At 40.7% G+C, this 21,279-nt stretch overlaps 1 protein-coding gene across 7 annotated transcripts in view; it reads left to right on the forward strand.

Moving 5' to 3' along the window:
- TSPAN12 (tetraspanin 12) overlaps positions 1–21,279 on the forward strand; it is a 67,208-nt gene that overhangs the window by 30,785 nt on the left and 15,144 nt on the right. For 4 of the 7 annotated variants that reach the window (XM_065563527.1, XM_008172618.4, XM_065563434.1 and 1 more), the window contains 2 exons: positions 13,551–13,625; positions 20,429–20,536. In XM_065563527.1, the coding sequence (XP_065419599.1) occupies positions 13,551–13,625; positions 20,429–20,536 (183 nt within the window). The remainder of the gene's footprint in view (positions 1–13,550; positions 13,626–20,428; positions 20,537–21,279) is intronic. The other 3 variants (XM_042843880.2, XM_065563697.1, XM_065563643.1) reach the window with 1 other exon arrangement.

The following is a 21,279-nucleotide window of genomic DNA, read 5'->3' on the forward strand; positions in this document are numbered from 1 at the left end:
GAAATGGCTGCACTTTCCACCTTGTTTTTCTATCAACAATGTATAATATGGTTCTAGCTTTGGACACTTTGAGTCATTGTGACAACTATTTGTAAACTGTGGCCGTGGACCCATAAAAGCCAGGTGAGTGGGGATATTTTGTCTGCTCTATGTGATATGCTTATCGTCCCCTGTAACAGTAGATTTAGAACGACTCAGGGTCTTGGTCTGTGTCTAGCCTGGTAATTAGAGGGGAGCGAATAACTGATTAATTTTTTTGGTTTGCTGAAAATTAAAAAGATATATATTTTGGGTTGACTTGAAAACAAAAATGTCCACAATTTTTGGTGCATCAAAAAAGTCTAAGAAAAGGTTTTAAGTCAAATGACACATTTAGTTCAACCCCAAGCAAAATGTTTTGTTTAGACGTTTGAGCATTTTAAAACTTTTTAATTTTTTTAAATAAAACTGAAGGACATTTTAGAATCAAAGTTGTTTCAAATTGAAAATTTGAAATATTTTGATTTTTGGAAAATTCTTTGTTTTTTTTTTTCTGACCGAAACAATTTTTGATAAAACCAACATGAACTCAGTTGAATGTTTCCGTATCACTAAATCGGTATTTTGTGCCAAAAAAGTTTCGGTCAAAAAATGTCACCCAGCTCTATTGTTAGTACAACTCTAAGGCTGGAGTGAAGCTAGCTCCACTGCTCTAACTATGCATTCCTTTTGGCAAGTATGGAATGTGGAGTGATATCCCCTCAGGCTGGCCACACCCTTTTTCCTGCCTAGCCTTGCCTTTTCCACCAGTTGCACAGAAAGACACACCTTTGAGCACACAGGGACTGCAGAGCTGGTTCTGCAACCCTGTGCTGATTGTGGAACAGCATTTAGTTCACTTCTTTCTGGGAGACTTGCCTGGAATCAAGGAACATTTCAAGAACCTTTGAGGTGCATGGGCAAAGGGCACCCTATATCAATACTGAATTGGGCTGTTAATCAGGGGAAAGAGGCTTTTGTTGCTCAAAGAAGCATTTTGTATGAATTGCCTTTGTGTGAAAAAGGAAAAACCTATTGAAAAGGATAATATGATTCATTGGATTGTGCAAAAAAAAGATTATTAGTTTTTAATACAGATCCTATGATACTGAAGGGGAAAGAGACATTATTCTGTAATTTCCTCAGGGCAGGGGGACTGTGTTCAACTATGTCTTGTTGAATTCTTAAACCTGATCTTGCAGGGACACTTGTGCCTTCATGAAGCTCCATTGACTTGTATAGTATCTGAGCCTTAGCTAGTGAATAACAATAATTGTTTGAAGGCATTAATCTAATTCCTAAGTGTTTATTAATTTCTTCCTTACCATAAAGGAGAGATGGTAAAGTAAATGTTGGTAACAGCACAAACTGATGTCTCATAGGAGAATATGAATGGGGGGGAGCTTTTACTCTTTATAATGAATTTTGTGTTGGTTTAATTAGAAAAAGACAATAATAATGGCAAAAGGACTAATCAGAAAAATAACTTGGACAAATATACCTGAAAATTAAAAACACAGGGATACTGATCTCACTACAGAAAAGTAGTTCTGGATTATAAGAAAATGAATGGTAATAGTGTAATGGAGTTGTAAAAAATTGAAAAAAAAATACAACTATAACTCTTGTGTAGAGTCAGGTTGTTTTGAAAAGGACACAAGCTTTAAATGATTATTTGTGCATACTGATAGAACTTGGTAAACTGAGACATCTAAACTCTGCAGCTATCAGATAATTTGGCTGTGGAGAGTATTAATTTTGAAGGACAGGATGGCACTCAGTGGCCTACGTTGCGAATTAGTAAAAACAACGAGGAGTCCTTGTGGCACCTTAGGCCTGGTCTACACTGGGGGGAGAGGGGGATCGATCTAAGGTACGCAACTTCAGCTACGAGAATAGCGTAGCTGAAGTCGACATATCTTAGATCGACTTAGAATCACTTACTTCACGTCTTCGCGGCGCGGGATGGACGGCCGCCGCTCCCCCATTGACTCCGCTTCTGCTTCTCGCCGTGGTGGAGTTCCAGAGTTGACGGCAGAGCGATCGGGGATCGATTTATCGCGTAAACGCGATAAATCGATCCCCGATAGATTGATCACTACCCACCGATCCGGCGGGTAGTATAGACGTACCCTTAGAGACTAACAAATTTATTTGGGCATAAGCTTTCGTGGGCTAAAACCCATTTAATCAGATGCATGGAGTGAAGACAGTAAGCAGAATATATATTCTAGCACATGAAAAGCTGGGAGTTGCCTTACCAAGTGGGGGTCAGTGCTAACTCCCATCTTTTCATGTGCTATAATATATATTCTGCTTACTGTATTTTTCACTCCATGCATCTGATGAAGTGGGTTTTAGCCCACAAAAGCTTATGCCCAAATAAATTTGTTAGTCTCTAAGGTGCCACAAGGACTCCTCGTTGTTTTTGCTGATACAGACTAACACGGCTACCACTCCTAAACCTGTGAATTAGTAGTTTCAGTCCACTTCCTTGTTGATGTGTGTCCACATCACCCATGCAAAACATTGCCATTGTCACCCAATGTTTGAATTAGAATGATAAATTAACTATTAATCCTCTCAAAACTGGGTTGAGGACATAGCTGGGGCAGCATGGCAGAAGCTTTCACTGCAGGAATAGATAAACAAAGGACTTCAGTTTCCTTAGCTATTAGTCTGACTCCTTTTACAAGTAATAAATCAATGTCTGAAAATTGTACCTGGGTGAATCCTTTTCAATAGCCTCCATGGCTAATTAGTTCCAAACTATAACAAAGTAACAGTGACTGCAAGGTTTTTTACTAGACTTTTCACGGAAGGGGCCTGGTTCCCATTGGTAATCAAACATATTTTGTTGGTAGTCAAATGACGCAGACAGATGTCTGGATGGCTTGCAGAACGAGGCTGATGCTTTCAGGCTGTTAGCCATTGGGAAATACTACACATAACCTCATAGAATGTTTTGGCATCTGTTTCACATACCATGTACACCAGTCTTTGAAAGTTTCCCTTAAGGTTTCATTCTGCAGCTGCTTACCCTTGGAATCTCCTCTCAGCCCTTGTCCTCCTTTCTCAGCTCTTTCTTGTCATTGCTTCCATGTGGAACACATTGCCCAAAAAAGTGCTGTAAACAAGGCAGAGCCTTTGAGGAGGTCAGCTATGCTTATTAGCTCCTTCAGTCTTTCTAGTGTTAGGGTTGCCATTTTTCTGAAGCCTGAAAAACCGGGTGTCTCTCTTCTGGTGAAAAAAACCACTTGGGAAAATAAAAAAAAAAAAGTAAAAACAGCAGATTTTATTAAATGAAACACAAAACACAGTGTGATTCACTAATAAACATACTTATCCCTCAAATAAAAAGGCACATATTACCCCAAAATGGAAAGCTTTTTCAAGATACCACCTGTTCTCCCTTCTCTTCAACACCCACTGACAGCTGACTCCATTCATTAGCACACTCCCTCTTCAATCACCCGTGACTCCATCCATTCCCCATTACCTCTAGGAATCTAGATAGTACTCTAATTTTCTTATGGTTTGCTAATGGACAGGTTTCTTGTTCTCATTATTTCATGTGATGGGATACACTAATCATTTGTGTAGGAGGCCAGATTGTAAGCCTTGTGATTCTGTCTTGCAAGGCAGGAGTTAAGATTGCAGATGGGGTGAGATTCTGACCTGCACTTATAAGAGGCACAGAACAGAACTTGCCGCCCAGGTATAAGGGGAGAAGGGTAAGTGAATTTAAGCCACCTTTGTGTGACCATTTAATCTTGGGCTGTTCTGTGGCTCCTGGTGTGATTTAGACAGCCCTGGGGGCCTGTATAAGGGGGTGTTTTCACCATACAGCTAGTCCTCACTCTTACCCAGGTGTTTTCTTTAATGCCTCCTCTTTTCACGCACAAAATTCTGTCACCCAAGTTGGGAAGTGCATTCAACCTGTCTAGCTGGCATGACTGGGCCTATTGTCTAGAGCCCAGGTTCTGTTTTCACTTTGGCTGGTAGAATCATAGAATCATAGAATCATAGAATATCAGAGTTGGAAGGGACCTCAAGAGGTCATCTAGTCCAACCCCCTGCTCAAAGCAGGACCAATTCCCAGCTAAATCATCCCAGCCAGGGCTTTGTCAAGCCGGGCCTTAAAAACCTCCAAGGAAGGAGACTCCACCACCTCCCTAGGTAACGCATTCCAGTGTTTCACCACCCTCCTAGTGAAATAGTTTTTCCTGATATCCAACCTGGACTTCCCCCACCGCAACTTGAGACCATTGCTCCTTGTTCTGTCATCTGCCACCACTGAGAACAGCCGAGCTCCATCCTCTTTGGAACCCCCCTTCAGGTAGTTGAAGGCTGCTATCAAATCCCCCCTCATTCTTCTCTTCTGGAGACTAAACAATCCCAGTTCTCTCAGCCTCTCCTCATAAGTCATATACTCCAGACCCCTAATCATTTTTGTTGCCCTCCGCTGGACTCTTTCCAATTTTTCCACATCCTTCTTGTAGTGTGGGGCCCAAAACTGGACACAGTATTCCAGATGAGGCCTCACCAATGTCGAATAAAGGGGAACGATCACGTTCCTCGATCTGCTGGCAATGCCCCTACTTATACAGCCCAAAATGCCGTTAGCCTTCTTGGCAACAAGAGCACACTGTTGACTCATATCCAGCTTCTCGTCCACTGTGACCCCTAGGTCCTTTTCAGCAGAACTGCTACCTAGCCATTCGGTCCCTAGTCTGTAGCAGTGCATGGGATTCTTCCGTCCTAAGTGCAGGACTCTGCACTTGTCCTTGTTGAACCTCATCAGGTTTTTTTCTGCCCAATCCTCTAATTTGTCTAGGTCCCTCTGTATCCGATCCCTACCCTCTAGTGTATCTACCACGCCTCCTAGTTTAGTGTCATCTGCAAACTTGCTGAGAGTGCAGTCCACCCCATCCTCCAGATCATTAATAAAGATATTAAACAAAACCGGCCCCAGGACCGACCCTTGGGGCACTCCACTTGAAACCGGCTGCCAACTAGACATGGAGCCATTGATCACTACCCGCTGAGCCCGACGATCTAGCCAGCTTTCTATCCACCTTACAGTCCATTCATCCAGCCCATACTTCTTTAACTTGGTGGCAAGAATACTGTGGGAGACAGTATCAAAAGCTTTGCTAAAGTCAAGAAATAACACATCCACTGCTTTCCCCTCATCCACAGAGCCAGTTATCTCATCATAGAAGGCAATTAGGTTAGTCAGGCACGACTTCCCCTTCGTGAATCCATGCTGACTGTTCCTGATCACTTTCCTTTCCTCTAAATGTTTCATAATTGATTCCTTGAGGACCTGCTCCATAATTTTTCCAGGGACTGAGGTGAGGCTGACTGGCCTGTAGTTCCCCGGATCCTCCTTCCTCCCTTTTTTAAAGATGGGCACTACATTAGCCTTTCTCCAGTCATCTGGGACCTCCCCCGATCGCCATGAGTTTTCAAAAATAATGGCTAATGGCTCTGCAATCTCACCCGCCAACTCCTTTAGCACCCTCGGATGCAGCGCATCCGGCCCCATGGACTTGTGCACGTCCAGTTTTTCTAAATAGTCCCGAACCACTTCTTTCTCCACAGAGGGCTGGTCACCTTCTCCCCATGCTGTACTGCCCAGTGCAGCAATCTGGGAGCTGACCTTGTGCGTGAAGACAGAGGCAAAAAAATCATTGAGTACATTAGCTTTTTCCACATCCTCGGTCACTAGGTTGCCTCCCTCATTCAGTAAGGGGCCCACACTTTCCTTGATTTTCTTCTTGTTGCTAACATACCTGAAGAAACCCTTCTTGTTACTCTTAACATCTCTTGCTAACTGCAACTCCAAGTGTGATTTGGCCTTCCTGATTTCACTCCTGCACGCCTGAGCAATATTTTTATACTCCTCCCTGGTCATTTGTCCAATCTTCCACTTCTTATAAGCCTCTTTTTTGCGTTTAAGATCAGCAAGGATTTCACTGTTTAGCCAAGCTGGTCGCCTGCCATATTTACTATTCTTTTTACACATCGGGATGGTTTGTTCCTGCAACCTCAATAAGGATTCTTTAAAATACAGCCAGCTCTCCTGGACCCCTTTGCCCTTCATGTTATTCTCCCAGGGGATCCTGCCCATCTGTTCCCTGAGGGAGTCAAAGTCTGCTTTTCTGAAGTCCAGGGTCCATATTCTGCTGCTCTCCTTTCTTCCTTGTGTCAGGATCCTGAACTCGACCATCTCATGGTCACTGCCTCCCAGGTTCCCATCCACTTTTGCTTCCCCTACTAGTTCTTCCCTGTTTGTGAGCAGCAGGTCAAGAAAAGCTTTGCCCCTAGTTGGTTCCTCCAGCACTTGCACCAGGAAATTGTCCCCTACGCTTTCCAAAAATTTCCTGGATTGCCTGTGCACCGCTGTATTGCTCTCCCATGCCCACTTAGCAGTGAGGACACAGGGTAAGTCACTGGAGTGCTGATAATCCTCCAAGTAAACGGCTCAGCTTACTGCAGCAGAAAGAACCATGGGATATAGCGACATATGGAGGGCATGGTGGTGAGCAGTGTGGCTGCTAACACCCAGGCTAGACTAACCCCACTGTTCAAACTGAGGCACCAGTCACCCAGGCTAACTCCACAGTGAAGACATACCCTAAATCATGGCAGTCTCTATGGGTTTCTCTTCTCATTCCCAGCCCAACCTGGCACCACCCTTCCTCCATGGTTTGTGAGTGGGGGTCCTCAGAAGTCAGTCTGATGGCTGTCTTACTCAGTACTTGTGCTGGGGAACTTGTCCCCTGGCAGAAGAGAAGGATTTGAGAAGCTGTTTACATGTCTCTGGCCCTTTTACTGAGGGGACTACCCCATGACACTTCCCTTTAAACTCTTTAGTTAGTTTTTTATTCACAGGTTGAAATTAGATCTTAATATTTCTATATCAACAATATTTCAAATATGTTATATTCGTGTAAATGGTTCAGAGACGGTTGAAAATAAGAAAAATAATCGGTAGCAATTCAACAAAAACCCATTCAGTTGTTGTGTGTTTTTTTTTTTTTTTAAATAAAATGAAATCTCTTTCTCCCCCCCACCATCTCCCTCCACAATCCTGCCTGACATATTTCAGAAATGGAGAGAGGAGTTTAGTCACCAGGGTTTCTACCTGTTGCTAGAAAAGCATAAACAAAAATCCTGGTATTGATGATCCTGTTCATTACGAGCATCATGGGGAATGTCCAAGACAAGTAGAAATCTGTAGAAGTATGAAGGATATATTCTGTGATGCCTCCTCTGAATAAAACATTTTTATTGTGTTTCTTATTTTGTATCAATACTTTATATCCTCTTCTGCAATTGCGCTCAATTACAGCATGAAAAAGCCCTCTCTCTGTAGGACCAAAAGCAGTGGGAGAATGATTTTATATTGCGAGGTACTTCAAGTGTGACACATTCAGCATTAGTTACTGGCTGAGCAAAATGGGAAGAGCTGGCACAAGCACCTTTAAAGTGATACAAAATGTCTGAGATTCAGTGCACGGGACAGTGATTTTTGCTTGCCAGCGCTATTCTTGCATTTGCAACCGAATGATTATTATGACTAAGAAAACACCTGTTCCCACAATGTATTCCATGCTTGTTGCTTATTAATTTAGGTTAGTAAAAGGAAGCAAAAATCATGGCACATCACAGCTAATGAGAAATTAGTTGCATTGCCCTATTTTTAACATTACATGGAGGCAAAAGGGAAAAACAGGAAGGCATATGTTTGGGGCCATGGTGAGTTGTGTTTAAGAATAACACCAGAAAGGTTTTTCTAGCAGTAGTTTTCAGTTAACTGCAGTGACCATTATGTGTGCACAGTGAAAATTTGTGATCTTTACACTGATTCCCATTTTCCTCCCTGATATCCACCAGCCTTATAGCAAAAACAAAACAAATTTACTACCACCTTTCATGTTGTACTTATCTTTTCTCTCTTTTTCTATTATTTATTTCCTTTTTGTCCTCATCTATGTCCCAGTTTCATTGTCGTCGTCTCTCCAGTACATATTTTTCTCTGGCCTGTTATATATTATACTGGCCAGTTTCTCTGCTCTGCTCAGCTTTTGCTTCTAACTCTCTGATTCTGTGCTCTGGCCCTGGTAAAGTTTAGGGCACCTGGAGGGCTGCTGTAACTTGCACTAGCTGAATATGGTCTCCTATGGACTTGGGATAGCTGAAGTGCATTGTGCTCTGGACACTTTCCTGATACACCACTTGCACCAGAGATTGTGGGGAGGGAGGTGTAGCAGTTGGCTATGCTGATTTTTACTAGGGCTGTTGATTTAATCGCAGTTAACTCACGCGATTAACTCAAAATTAATCACGATTAAAAGAATTAATCATGATTAATTGCAGTTTTAATCACACTGTTAAACAATAGAATACCATTTGAAATTTAAATATTTTTGGATATTTTCCTACATTTTCAAATGTATTGATTTAAGTTATAGCACAGAATACAAAGTGTACAGTGCTCACTTTATATTATTATTTTTTATTACAAATATTTGCACTGTAAAAATGATAAAACATAGTATTTTTCAATTCATCTCATTCAAGTACTGTAGTGCAATCTCTTTATTGTGAAAGTGCAACTTAGATTTTTTTTCCTTACGTAACTGTACTCAAAACCAAAACAATTTGTAGAGCCTACAAATCCATTAAATTCTACTTCTTGTTCAGCCAATCGCTAAGACAATTATGTTTGTTTACATTTTCGGGAGAATGCTGCCCGCTTCTTATTTACAATGTCACCTGAAAGTGAGAACAGGCATTCGCATGATACTTTTGTATCTGGCAATGTAAGGTATTTATGTGCCAAATATGCTAAACATTTGTATGTGAGATTTCTAAAGATAGATACAGCACTCGACCCAAGGTTTAAGAATCTGAAGAGCCTTTCGATATCTGAGAGTGACGAGGTGCGGAGCATGCTTTCAGAAGTCTTAGAAGAGCAACATTCCGATGCAGAAACAACAGAACTGGAACCACCAAAAAAGAAAATCAACCTTGTGCTGGTGGCATCTGACTCAGATGATGAAAATGAACATGCATCGTCTGCACTGCTTGGGATCGTTATCGAGTAGAACCCATCATCAGCATGGACGTATGTCCTCTGGAATAGTGGTTGAAGCATGAAGGGACATATGAATCTTTTTAGCGCCTCTGGCACATAAAAATCTTGCGACGCTGGCTACAACAGTGCCATCTGAACACCTGTTCTCAGGTGACATTGCAAATGAGAAGCGGGCAGCATTATCACCTGCAACTTTAAACAAACTTGTTTGTCTGAGTGATTGGCTAAACAAGAACTAGGACTGAGTGGACTTGTGGGCTCTAAAGTTTTACAATGTTTTATTTTTGAATGCAGTTATTTTTTTGTACATAATTCTAAATTTGTACGTTCAACTTTCACAATAAAGAGATTGCACTGCAGTACTTGTATTAGGTGAATTGAAAAATACTACTGTTTTTTACAGTGCAAATATTTGTAATAAAAATAAATATAAAATGAGCACTCTAAACTTTGTATTCTCTGTTGTAATTGAAATCAATATATTTGAAAATGTAGAAAACATCCAAAAATATTTAAATAAATGGTATTCTATTATTGTTTAACAGTGTGATTAATTGCCATTAATTTTTTTAATTGCTTCACAGCCCTAATTTTTTACATCTGCTGGAGATTCCCCACCTTGGGGGGGGGTATCCCCAGCTGGGTAGTTACAGGAAATTTCTGTTGCTTTTGTGCCTCCAGAAGATTTGTCCTAATGTCTCCTCCTTTTGTATCTCTCCCCATCTCTGTTAGTCTGGAGCTCCCAATGATGACTTTCTCTTTCCCCGCAGCTGCAATACTCCTTTTCTCTTCATCGCGCCCTGCACTCCAGCTTGCTTTGTGCACTGAAAGTGAGCAGAAAGGAATCTCTTCAGAACTCTTGAGTCCTCAGTTCTTTCCCTCTGTATGTATCCTCCCATCCCCAGAGCTGCAATACTGAAAAGGCAGGATTATTTAAAGCTCCACAGGGCACTTTCACGGCAGCTGCCTATCCTGAGTGGATGGGGAGGAGTTGAGTGCACACATCCATCCATTGCTGCACAAACCATCCAGCTACATGTGCTGTGTCCAGGTATTGTCAGGGCTTCCTTCTGTTGAGAGGCAGTTTCTCTGCTTAGCTGCTGCATCTGCCTGTGGCCAGTCTGCATTAACAGCTCAGGACAGGAGTAACAGAAGAACAAAGTACTGCTGCTTGTTAGCATTTATGCAGTACTTCATGGGGGCTGAGGTTTAGGCACTCATGCCTGGTACAGCAGCACACATTGTATCCCTTTCCTTGTCGTATTACCTTAATATTCTTCCAATATTTTAGTCTTTCAGCTTCTGTCAAGAAAACAGAGCTTTTCCCCCCTCAGATCTGATGATGGAAACCTCATGGAGTTACAAACACAGTTCTTGGCCAGTTTCAAGGTTACAAACCATGTGAACTTTATGGAGATTTCACACAACTCTAATAGGGAGAAAACTGGTTACCAACCATATAGGAGAGAGAAATGTCAGTTTTTGGGATACCTCCTAGTTCAGAGGTTTCTGATTCTGTGAGTATTGGATGCTTTGAACTATTGATTATTGATATAGAGGATGGTCTTTGCAGAAGAGCAGAAAAAACCTTGGAAGGAACCAAATATTATAGAGAGCAATGTAGGAACTAGAATTGTGGGAATATCATATGCAAGAGTTTGAGAGTGGCATAGAAAGAGCATGATCTTTTCTATCAGGGGAATAAGAGCTTTTTTCCCCCCAGAACTCAGCCACTCAACCCACAATAGCAGGAAAGAATTAATTAAACCTTTGTTGTGGAAACCAGATTCTTGTGACTGACAAAAGCAAGAGTTTTTGCTTCTTGTGAGAAGCTGAATTTATTTTGGAATTCAGACTCTTCTGGGAATTTGTTTGGGAACGAAGAGGTCAGAATTGTGGCCAGCAATGATCTGTGTGGCTTGGAAGATGAAAATTATGGGAAGTAAATTTAAATAATAATTACAGGAGTTTTTCACACAACTTCTGTATGAATTTTTTGTTTTGGAACTCACTGAATTCAGGGAGAGTTATAAGATTCCCCCAAAATAGGAGGAAGAAATTGAAGCACATCTGTGGTTGTAGAGATACTTTAATATCATTGCAGTAGTTAATTATTGCAGTATAGTTATTTTGCAAATTAAGTCTGCACATATTGTGTCTCTTCTTTTCTTCTCTCACCTTTGTGACCAGAGGACTTTTCTTGAGAGAGTCAAAAGGATTGATTCTGGAAGATGCTGAGTGCCTGTAGTAAATCTTAAGCCAAATGTGTCATTTCTAACTTCCATTTACTTTCTTTAGTGGCTTCTGATACTTTCTTTAATGGAATTTGGCATGTCATGGTGTAAATCCTCTTCACCACCTGTCCTAAATCATGAGAATGAGCTACAGGTCCAACACCACTGGTTTAGCACCCACTTCCCCCCCACCCCCACTTTCCTACTGGCTATGAGACGACTTGAGAAGTTCATATAATTTATACTTGGTCGTCATTTTTAATTGTATTTATTTTCTTGGCTTTATGTCTGCACAACAGAGAACATGTCTCACAACTGAAGTTTATAACATTGTGCAGAGAAGGTAAGAAGAAATGGTTCCCTGCAAAGAGTGCTTACAATACAAGCAGATCAGATATGAAAACGAGCAGGAAATGGGAGATTGCGAGATGATTGAGTGGTGGCGTTTGGCATGTGTCTTATTAGTTCCACAGTGTTTTTATTCTATTTCTTAGAGCTTATCTACACATGGAGTTGTTGCTGATTAACTCCATGTGTAGACTCACTTACTCTAGAACAAGAGTGTCTTGTTTCTGTTTAGTTTACCCCACTTTCAAAGTGGGCAGTCAAAGCATTCTTATTCTGGAATAAGCTTGGCATTTTTAGCCTAGGAAAATGAAGGCTGAGAAGGGATAGGATTTCTCTCTTTAAATACATTAAGGGGTAAACAGCAGGGAGGGAGAAGAGCAATTTAAGCTAAAGGACAATGTTGGTGGAAGAACAAATGGGTATAAAGTGGGTTTCCCTAGCAGTAAAGAAGGACAGATAGGTATGAATAAACTTAGGTTGGCAATTAGAAGACAGTTTCTAACAATCAGAAGAGTGAGATTCTGGAACAGCCTTCCAATCACTCCAGAGTAGTGGAGACAAACAACCTAATTAGCTTTAAAATGGAGCTTGATATATTTATGAATGGATTATATGACAGGGTTGTCTGTGCTAGCAGGGGACTGGACTTGATGACCCAGCAGGTTCCTTCCACTCCTAATGTCCTGTAAAAGTGTCCAGACATGGAGTTAATCAGGAACTGTTAATCAAGAACAACTCTGCATGTAGACAAACCCTTATTGGGTCTGTGTTTCTCTGAGAAGAAAATAGAACCTGAAGACCTATTGGAAAGAAGCAGGAGGAATTGGTGTGGTGTGGGCATGGTTTTCTAGGTCATTGTGTCACAAAGCAGTGGATTTTTAACTCCACCCTAGAAAATAGGCAGGTGGGAATGGCCCTTGGGAGACAAGGATCTAAGGAGCTAGGAGGGAAGAAGTGGGGAAGGGAAGTCCTAAGAACAGGCAAGCTCAGGGGGAAAACTTAGTGGGAGGTTTCTGTTGTGTTAATTGTTTTTGAGTTCCAAATAAAGCCAACTCTTAGAAAGGGTGTGAGTTTGGAAATGGAGTCTTTCTGCTCTATGGTGGACAGGGAGGGACTCAGCCCATCTACATGGAAGGAAGTGGTACCACACAAGAGTGGACGAAAGGTGCACTTCAAATAAAAGCAAACTGAACTAACTTTTAGATTTACAGCAATTGTATATCATGCAGAGACTTGCCTTCTGTGCAGCTTCATCCCACAAGTTCAGTGGTTTATTTGATATTGCATACAGTTTTTCTTAATATTTTATTAACTACATAGACCTATAGAATTTCCTTCTTGCTACAAACATTTTGAAGATTTTTTCCATCTATCGTGTTCATGTTGTTAGCTCTACTTGGGTTTTGATTGCAACTCCTGTAGTTATTCTAAATAAGGAACAGTGGAAAATGATGAGTTTTGGTGTATGTGTGGGGAACAAAAATATTAGCCTCTTTGGAATTGTTTCTGTGTAAAATGTCATGATAGTCTTGTTCCATGAGGTAACTTGGAAATTAATTCATATCCCCGTGGCAACGCTTGACATATTTCATATTAAGTCAATTAGAAATAAACCACATCCATTTCACCTTGTCACATTATTTAAACATGTTTATAGCAAAAGGTAAACTTCAGGGCTTATTTCATGAATCATCATGCCTTAATACTTTGGTTTTCACTGTCTTAGTTATATGAAAAATTAATGTTGTTTTGAAATGTTTTAAAATTACTTACTTAATAGCTTTTTTCACAGTGTTAATTTCATCGTAAAAATATAACTCAGATTTTTCTGTGTTCCACAGTATTTTGGAAGTTTGCTTGTGATATTCTGTGTTGAACTGGCCTGCGGTGTTTGGACCTATGAGCAGGAAATTACGGTGAGTCAGAAAAGGAGGATACATTATTAAATAGAAGAAAACAAAGATTTTCATTAGCTAGCTATTCTCCAACTGCTGTAGTGTGCATCTTTGGTTATGGCTTTCTGTCAGTCTAGTATTAACTTCAGGCATTTCAGTTTGTGTTAATATAGGGAATTCTGGGAAACCAGTTCTTTCTAAAAGGGTCCAGTCTGAAATTTTCTCCCTGTGAGGATCAGATCCTTAGGGCCTGTTTTATTTATTGCTTAGACACGTTCCCATTGAAGTCAAGTGAGAGTTTTGATTCCGTAAGGATTGCAGGCTTAGGTTCTGTATTTTGAGGGGATTTGGGAGGGGGTTGGTCCAAGACACTTTCACTTTGGCTAAATCTTGCTGTGCTGTATTGTAAACAGACAGTGCATTCATTCCATAAATGACTTACTGCTTGCTAAGGTTGTTAGTAATGTCTCCTTAAACTATAAATGCCTGTGTTTTAACTTGAAACATGTCTCAGCTATAAAACCGATTTCTTAAACGTCTAAGGAGGTTTTATCTCCAACTAGTATTTATAACTGCACCAGCCTTTAATTTTCAAACTGGAGACTTGTATCCATTATGAAGGGAAATGGCTAAGTACTGAACAGAAAACAAACTATCATAGTATCCTGCTTGCTCCTATATCGTCTTGTCTCATTTTCAGTTTGATACCTATTTATGAGCAGAGTGACAAATTTCCTACAAGCTGCCAAGATATGCTCATGACACTGGTCTTGTCAACAGCAGTCAGTGTGTAGCAATTATACTGCAGTAAAAAGGGAGGGAGCTCATTTGGTATTTGTACAGTACTGGAACCAAAGGAATTTCTGGCAGATCTGCACTCTGAAATTATGTGGCAGCATTTTGTATCAGAACTCATTCCCTTGCTATACAGATTCCAGAGCGGTGTTTTATGCTCCTAATATAACATCATTTAAATATATCACTTTGCTTAAATGTCAGGTTGCATTGATATCATACATTTTTTAAATTGGGAAGGTAGATCATAGGTATGACTCATCCCCTGGCTACAGCCACCATCCTCAGGGGTTTTGCCAGGGGCGACAGTTATAACTAACATCCATGGCTCTATAGGAGTCTTATCAGTAGAAGCTGCCTCTAGGAGGCATTGAACTGAGCATCCTTCAAGTTCACCAGCTACACCCTCCACCCCAGCCAAAATCATCCATATTTCAGGATACCTTAGATGGGCTAGGCCCCCTGCTGGATCTGGGTTGTGGGCACTTTGGCCCACTGTGACCTCATCCCTCCAGACAGATATTCTACTAGTGGGACCCATAACCCTGGAATACACTAGCAGAAGCTACCATAGGTTATGGCATCAGTGACTTAAAAAACAAAAATAAGAAGTGATAGATCCATCAACCTCTAGGGAATTTTGGCCATCTGCCTTGTCCCATTGCCTAACCAGGCCAGAACCAGTCCAAAGATTCACCACCCCCAAGTTCTTCCACATCTGCCAGGGAAATTCAGTAATGTGGTCTGTTAGCATATGAATAAATAGAACTAAATATCTAATCTGAGTGTTGAATGTTCAAACTGGTTAAAGGGAAGACTACAAGAAGTCATACTGAAAGGTGAACTGTCAAGCTGGAGGGAGGTTATTAGTGGAGCTCCTCAGGGATCGGTCTTCGGACCAGTCTTATTTAACATTTTTATTACTGACCTTGGCACAAAAAGTGGAAGTGTGCTAATAAAATTTTAGATGGCACAAAGTTGGGAGGGATTGACAATACAGAGGAGGACCAGAATATCATACAAGAAGATCTGGATGACCTTGAAAACTGGAGTATTAGAAATGGGATGAAATTCAACAGTGCAAAGTGCAAGGTCATGCATTTAGGGACTAACAAGAATTTCTGTTATAAGCTGGGGACGTATCAGTTGGCAGTGACAGAGGAGGAGAAAGACCGGAGTGTATTGATTGATCATAAGATGACTGTGAGCCACCAATGTGTTGCAGTTGTGAAAAAGGCTAATGCTGTCCTAGGATGCATCAAGTGGGGTATTTCCAGTAGAGACTGGAAAATGTTAGTACCATTATATTGGTGAGATCTCATCTGGAATACTGTGTGCAACTCTGGTCTCCCATGTTTAAGAAAGATGAATTCAAACTCAAATAGGTCCAGAGAAGGGATACTAGGATGATATGAGAGGAGACTCAGAGTTTGGCTTGTTTAGCCTCACCAAAAGAAGGCCGCGGGGAGATATGATTGCTCTCCATAAATACATCAGAGGCATAAATATGAGGAAGGGAGAGGAGTTATTTAAGTTAAGCACCAATGTGGACACAAAAACAAATGGATATAAACTGGTCAGCAACAAGTTTAGGCATGAAATTAGACAAAGTTTTCTGACCATCAGAGGAGTGAAGTTCTGGAATAGGTTTCCAAGGGGAACAGTGGGGGCAAAAAAACCTAACTGGCTTCAAGACTGAGTTTGATCAGTTTATGGAGGGGATGGTATGATGAGACTGCCTGAATCCATGTTTCCTTTGGGTATAAACTTTGACAACCCAGTGATGGGTGAAATGGCAGCTGTTGCCAGCTTAGGTCCATTGCCAAGAGCACCACAATCCTCCAGCACTGGCAGGAATAACCAGTGGCAAGAATCAGTGAGTCTGGCACAGCGTGAGCATGATGTACAGAGGATAGTCCAAATGATTTATCCCAATCCTGAACATGCTGTATTAGGAGATGAGTGCATGGAGAGGCTGGTATCATTTGCTCGGAGAGTGGAAGGGGAGTCATATGAACAAGCAAACAGCAGGGAGGAATACCACCATCTACTAACTGAGAAGATCCATGAAATCCACAGACACATACTGGAAGTACAAGAGAACAGGCTGCTGGGGCAGCAAGAACTTGGTGTACCGCCAGCTCCACAGCAGCAAGGACCTGGCATGGGTCAGCTGTAACCAAGACTATCTGCTAGCTTTGTGGACAGCTGAATGGCAGATCCCAACCTCCAGGAAGAACTGTCTGGAATATCCTCATCCAAGCTGCCTCCTCTGGACAAGGTTAACAAGTGACTACAATTGCTTAGTGTACACTTGGCATTATGTATTCAGATTTTTAAATGCAAAGTAAGAGTTTAACATACTCTCCTTCCCTACAAGCTTATTTTAATAAAACTCTTATTAAATCTCAAAAAAAAAAAAAAAAAGGCATGTAGCCGATCTGCAACTGCTAGCAGCAAATATCTCCAATGGCTGGTGGTTGGACATTAGTTGGGGAGGGCTCTGAATTACTATAGAGAATTCTTTCACAGGTGTCTGGCTGGTGGGTCTTGCTGACATGCGCAAGGTCTAACTGATCACCATATGTGGGGTTGGGAAAGAATTTCCCCTCGGGTCAGATTAGAATTTTCCCTCCGTTTTTTTTTTTTTTTTGCCTTCCTTTGCAGCATTGGGCATGGGTCACTTGCAGGTTTAAACTAGTGTAAATGGTGGATTTTCTGTAACTTGAAGTCTTTAAACCATGATCTGAGGACTTCAGTAACTCAGCCAGAGATTAGGGGTCTATTACAGGAGTGGGTGGGTGAGGTTCTGTGGCCTGCGATGTGCAGGAGGTCAGACTAGATGATCATGATGGTCCCTTCTGACCTTAAAATCTGTGAGTCTTGATCTCTCTCCCTGCCCGCCCCTCCCCCCCGTGCTCTTACCATTTTGTTTCTTTTCCTTCCTGGTTACTCTCTTATTGCTCTCTTTTCTTCTCTCCCCATATGCCCCATTGTTTGTTCCTCTGTCTTCAGTTGTTGTGATCCTCCTGCCCCGATTTGCCCTCATCCTACTACTGCTCATGCTGTGGGTTGGGCCAGGAACACAAGTCTTCCAGGTCCTCTACTCCCAAGCCCTGCTACTGACTGTCAGGCTCTGAGACCAAGCCCACTGAAGCAAAGCACTTCAGAACCCAGAATGCTCTTCAGCATGGTTTTACAATATCTACAGGTCACTTCCAGGGGCTGGCCAATCCAAAGAATGCAGAGCATGCAGGCCCTTCGTCTTCCACACTGGGCAGCGAAGAGACTCCCTAGAACTCCTTGGGGGAGCCTTGCTGCCAGGTTGGATTCAGTTTATAATGAAATCATAGGAGCCCTTGGTGAGGTTGGAGAATTAGTTTGCATTAGTATAGGGGTGTGTGTGATGCTGTTAAAAAGTGTCAGTGAGGCATAACCCCAATACTATCCCAGTTTGAGTCCTGTTTGGCATATATATTAGTCTGCCAAAAGCATCCCTGTATAAATAGTTTTGCTTCCAGCTTATGATAGCTCTCAGAATGAAAAGTGCCTTATGACTAATTTCTTCCATCCACAAGATTGAAAAGCCAGAGCAGGTTCTCAGTTTACTTGAACTTCAGTCAAGGCTTGATACTTATTAGAAAAATAGTAACATACTAATGCAAGCGAAAATTAAACAGCAGACAAGACCATAGAGAACTTTCATGCTCAAAAATCAAACCATAAACTTGAATTCTAGTTTACCTACACCATACAGGAAAGTGCCTCTCAAGGAATGAAGCCACGCAAATGATTTTCATGAACAGATGGTATATGTACTACTAAGTAAATTGGTTATTCAGGATTTAGTTAGTAGATATGTTCAAATGCATAGTTTGGCCTCTGGAATGTCAAGGTGACAAAGGTATAGATTCTAAAATCCCTTCTTAGCTCAGTCATAACTGCCTTGTAAGTTGGCTTTGTTTTACTTTTTAATTTCCTTCTCTCACTTTTTTGCATTAATTTGTGTCTGCTTTTAATTGTCTTCAAAAAAGTTGGATGCCTTGTATTATGTGCATAACCTTGGACTAGATTCAACTAAAATAAGATAATAAAAAAACCTCTAAGAAGCGTGATCTGAACTGCAGTGGTATCAAGTGTTATCCAAAGAAAGCAAAGACCTGATTTATAATTTAATATAAAGAAATATGTGTTGAGAGCAAAAGTGAATTAATTTATACTAGTGACCAGCATAAATGTTTGAAGTATGAGTTGCATCTCTGGGACATTCCTGCTTTTGTAAGTAAGCGTGCTTGTTTTAGCACTCTGCTGCTAAGATGTATTTTTAATTTGGACATTTGCAAACCTCTTGAGATCATAGCCTCTGAGAACAACAACAACAACAAAAAACAGCTAATAGAATCCCCAGTGTGTCAAAGGTATTGTTGTTTTTCTGAGACATCATTTTATTTGTGAAATGACATGTGAAGACAATGCTAATTTCCTAATAGATGGAAATTGCAGTTATAACTAATCCAGATATAACAAATATTATTTAACAAAACACCCTATTTTTGGACTGAGGTATTTCAGGCAATGAGAATCTCTTGTTTTATGTTTGTACAGCACCAAGCACAATGAGGATCTCCTTTGGGAGCTACTATGATATAAGTAATAAATGATAATTTAGGCCATGTAAAATTTCACAGAAAACTGTTACTGGAAGCATTAATTGAAAAAAGATAACTAAGTCCTAGCAGTTACCATTAATGGCTTTAGAATAGCTGGATATTTTTTCACAAAATATGTGAAAATAAAGCTCACTTTGAAACTGTGAGTTGTTTAAATGCAACCATTAAATCTAATGTGAGCAAGCTAAAAATAACATGAACAGTATGTGTATCTGAAGGACTACACTAAAGTACTCAACTCCTTTGTTAGGTTGGTGTACAATAAAAGTGGTCCAGCTGAAACAAAAGTCAATTTCTAATCTTAACGCTGACTACTTTTATGTCAACTATAACAACCTTTGCTTCCTTTGTTATTCTCACAATGTTCCTGGTGTCTGGGGTCTTAAATAAAAGAGAAAGCAAGACATGCAATTAAAATACTCCAATTAAAAAAAAAATTAAATGCTTTCCCAATAACTTGTTTGAAAAGAAAACATTTCCAAAAAATGGAAAAAAAAAAGGCTTACTGAACAAAAGTTACTCTTGAATTTCTTGAAGCAGTATACACTCAAACTTGTACATGCTGGACTTGATTCAAAACTCTTTGATGTCAATGGAAGGAGAATGGCCATATTGGGTCAGACCAATAGTCCATCTAGCCCAGTATCCTGTCTTCTGACAATGGCTGGTGCTAGATGCTTTAAAGGGAATGAACAGAACAGGGCAGTTTATTGAGTGATCCATTTCCTGCCATCCAGTCCTAGTTTCCAACAGTCAGAGTTTTAGTGACACCCAGAGAGCATGGGGTTGCATCCTTGATGATCTTGGCTAGTAGTCATTGATAGACCTATCCTCCATGAACTTACCTAACTCTTTTTTGAACCCTGTTATACTTTTGGCCTTCACAACATCGAGTTCCATAGGTTGTCTGTGCATCGTGTGAAGAAGTACTTCCTTACGTTTGTTTTAATCTGCTGCCTTTTGACTTCATTGGGCTTCACTGACTTCACTGGACTTTTGTGAGATACATGTTGATAATCATTTAATTGAAATTTACACATAACCCTTGGAAATGCTCTAAAATATATTATTTTTATTTATTGATATCTAGATCCCCTATTGCCATACACGTATTTCTAAACAAGCAAGTGACAAAAACAATATTTTTCTCACTATTTCTATTAATACAACTAAAGCTGTATGTTTAAAATCAAAACATTTATTTTCCTTTTTTTTTAACTGAGATGGCACATCCAAAGTAACTTGCATTTAGAACCTCAGGATAGACGAAAACTTTGGTTCTGTAGGTACAAGATGATTGATTTATTAGAAAACTCTCAATCTCTCTGTTATTTGAAACACTTTGTCTCTTCTTTTCAGGTCCCAGTACAATGGTCAGATATGGTCACTTTAAAAGCCAGGATGACCAACTATGGCTTACCTAGATACCAGTGGCTTACTCATGCTTGGAATTTCTTTCAGAGGGAGGTAAGAAGATAATCAGTTCATGAAATGTAATGATGTGTGTGCACGAAGTGCTCCTTATCTGTTTGATGGAAAAAGGTTTAATTATAAATAAAAAGGCGAGACTTTTTCTGCAAGCTAACTGAGGACTTATATTTTGGTGTTGTCCTTGAAAGCTATTGGCATACAACCTCTCAAATTCTTGTATGTTCTAGACAAATACACTGGAATTGTGTATTTTCATAATTTCACCTCCCTTCTTCTTGTAACTTACATTATTTATATATAATTCCAAGGATGCACTATAGCTGCATTAGTTCTATATACAGATCATATTTCATTAAATGGACCGACAAAGACTTACAACAGTGGTTTTTACCCTCTAGTCCTTGGACCCCCTGGGGTCTGCAGACTATGTCTAAGGGGTCCACGAAAGGTTATTGTTACCATACATCAATGGTTTTCAACCTGTGGTCTGCAGTTCCCTGGGGGTCCACAGACTATCTAAGATTTCCAATAGGGTCTACACTTCCATATGAAATTTTTTAGGGGTCCACAAATGAAAAAAAGGTTGAAAACCACTGACTTACAACAGGGGTTCTCAAACTTCATTGCATTGCGACCCCTTTCAACAATAAAAATTACAACATGACCCCAAGATGGGGGACCGAAGCCTGAACCAACTGGAGCCCCCGGAGGAGGGGGCAAAGCTGAAGCCCCAAGGCTTCAGTCCCAAGCAGGGGCCTGTAATCTGAGCCCGATGCCCA

The sequence above is a fragment of the Chrysemys picta genome, chromosome 1 (genome assembly GCF_011386835.1).
Source record: "Chrysemys picta bellii isolate R12L10 chromosome 1, ASM1138683v2, whole genome shotgun sequence".
NCBI lineage: Eukaryota > Metazoa > Chordata > Testudines > Emydidae > Chrysemys > Chrysemys picta.